At 38.9% G+C, this 1,143-nt stretch overlaps 1 protein-coding gene across 1 annotated transcript; it reads left to right on the top strand.

Moving 5' to 3' along the window:
* The first annotated feature begins 411 nt into the window (after nucleotides 1–411).
* Nucleotides 412–843, top strand: LOC143023552 (ATP-dependent DNA helicase Pif1-like). The gene has a single exon (XM_076182109.1). It carries the CDS (start codon nucleotides 412–414, stop codon nucleotides 841–843), a length of 432 nt encoding a protein of 143 aa, XP_076038224.1.
* Nucleotides 844–1,143: the final 300 nt, after the last annotated feature.

Raw genomic sequence — 1,143 nt, 5'->3', positions numbered from 1 at the left:
CAAGTTAGAATTATTCCTAGAAAATATCGAAGAAAGAGCTTCTGAGAAATTTATGCAACACTACTTTGCTGGATATGGGGAGTTTGTAAAAAACGATGGAAAAGCTGATCATAGAAATGATCAGATGAACTATCTTGACAGGGCATTTCATAGGTCTCAACGTGCCAAACGGGGTAACAAGTACGCCATCAAAAAAGTGCCAGAAAAATCATTAAATCAAAGAAAACTTAACATGCTTCGGGAAGCTAAGGAAAAGGCGATGCGAAGAGAAGAACAAAAGAATAAAGAAAAAAAAATAAGAACGAAAAATTAAGGACAAAGAATTGGCAGCCAAAAAAGCTAAGAGCGGAAAAGAGAGCACAAGAAAAACAGGTGGTGTATATTAGCGTGGACACCGCCGTTGAAGATAACATGGATATTCAGGCATCCGTCTATAATGCAATAAATTCACCATCACTTCCTCTACATGAGTTAAAAGTTAAAATTGGTAGTGTTCTTATGATTATGAGGAATATAATTCCACCCAAGTTGTGTAATGGCACTCGAATAATCGTTACAAATCTTCAGAAAAACACAATAGTGGGTACATTTTTAGGTGGAAGCTACAGAGGAGAACAAGTTCTGATTCCGAGGATAACATTGGAGGCTACAGATACCCCTGTTCAATTCAAACGCAAACAATTTCCCGTTAAACTTAGCTACGCTATGACAATTAACAAGTCTCAGGGGCAAACATTTGATCGCTGTGGACTTCTTTTGGATATGGTAAATTGCTTCGCACGGACAGCTTTACGTCGCGTGTTCACGAGTGACCAGTTGGGATTCGCTAATAGTATACACTGACTGGGAAAAGGTAAACGATTATTTTCAAATGAAGAAAGCTCGCAACTGTTTCATGACTTTTAACAGTGCTGAAGAAGACGTACCCGAAGCAACATCTACTACAAACCAAGTTTCGGTTTTCGCAGAAGAAGAACCAGAACTTGGAAAGGTTGACATTCCAAAAGAGACCTACCAAATCACAGAAGAAGTATCCGTCAAGATGATCATGCCCGACTTCTACGATGAAAGCAGCAAGGAGTCTACAGATGATTCTGTTTCAGAAAAACTCGACGAAAAATTGGAGCTTTTCAGGGAGAAGTT

This window comes from Oratosquilla oratoria, unplaced genomic scaffold (genome assembly GCF_046742065.1).
Source record: "Oratosquilla oratoria isolate Oo_2021 unplaced genomic scaffold, ASM4674206v1 SCAFFOLD50, whole genome shotgun sequence".
Taxonomy (NCBI): Eukaryota; Metazoa; Arthropoda; class Malacostraca; order Stomatopoda; family Squillidae; genus Oratosquilla; species Oratosquilla oratoria.
The sequence above is the reverse complement of the archived record's forward strand: the minus strand, read 5'-3'. Positions and strand labels throughout refer to the sequence as shown.

Bases quoted from the DNA above. Each gene is read 5' to 3' on its own strand.
- LOC143023552 (XM_076182109.1), top strand. From the start codon at position 412: ATGGATATTCAGGCATCCGTCTATAATGCAATAAATTCACCATCACTT.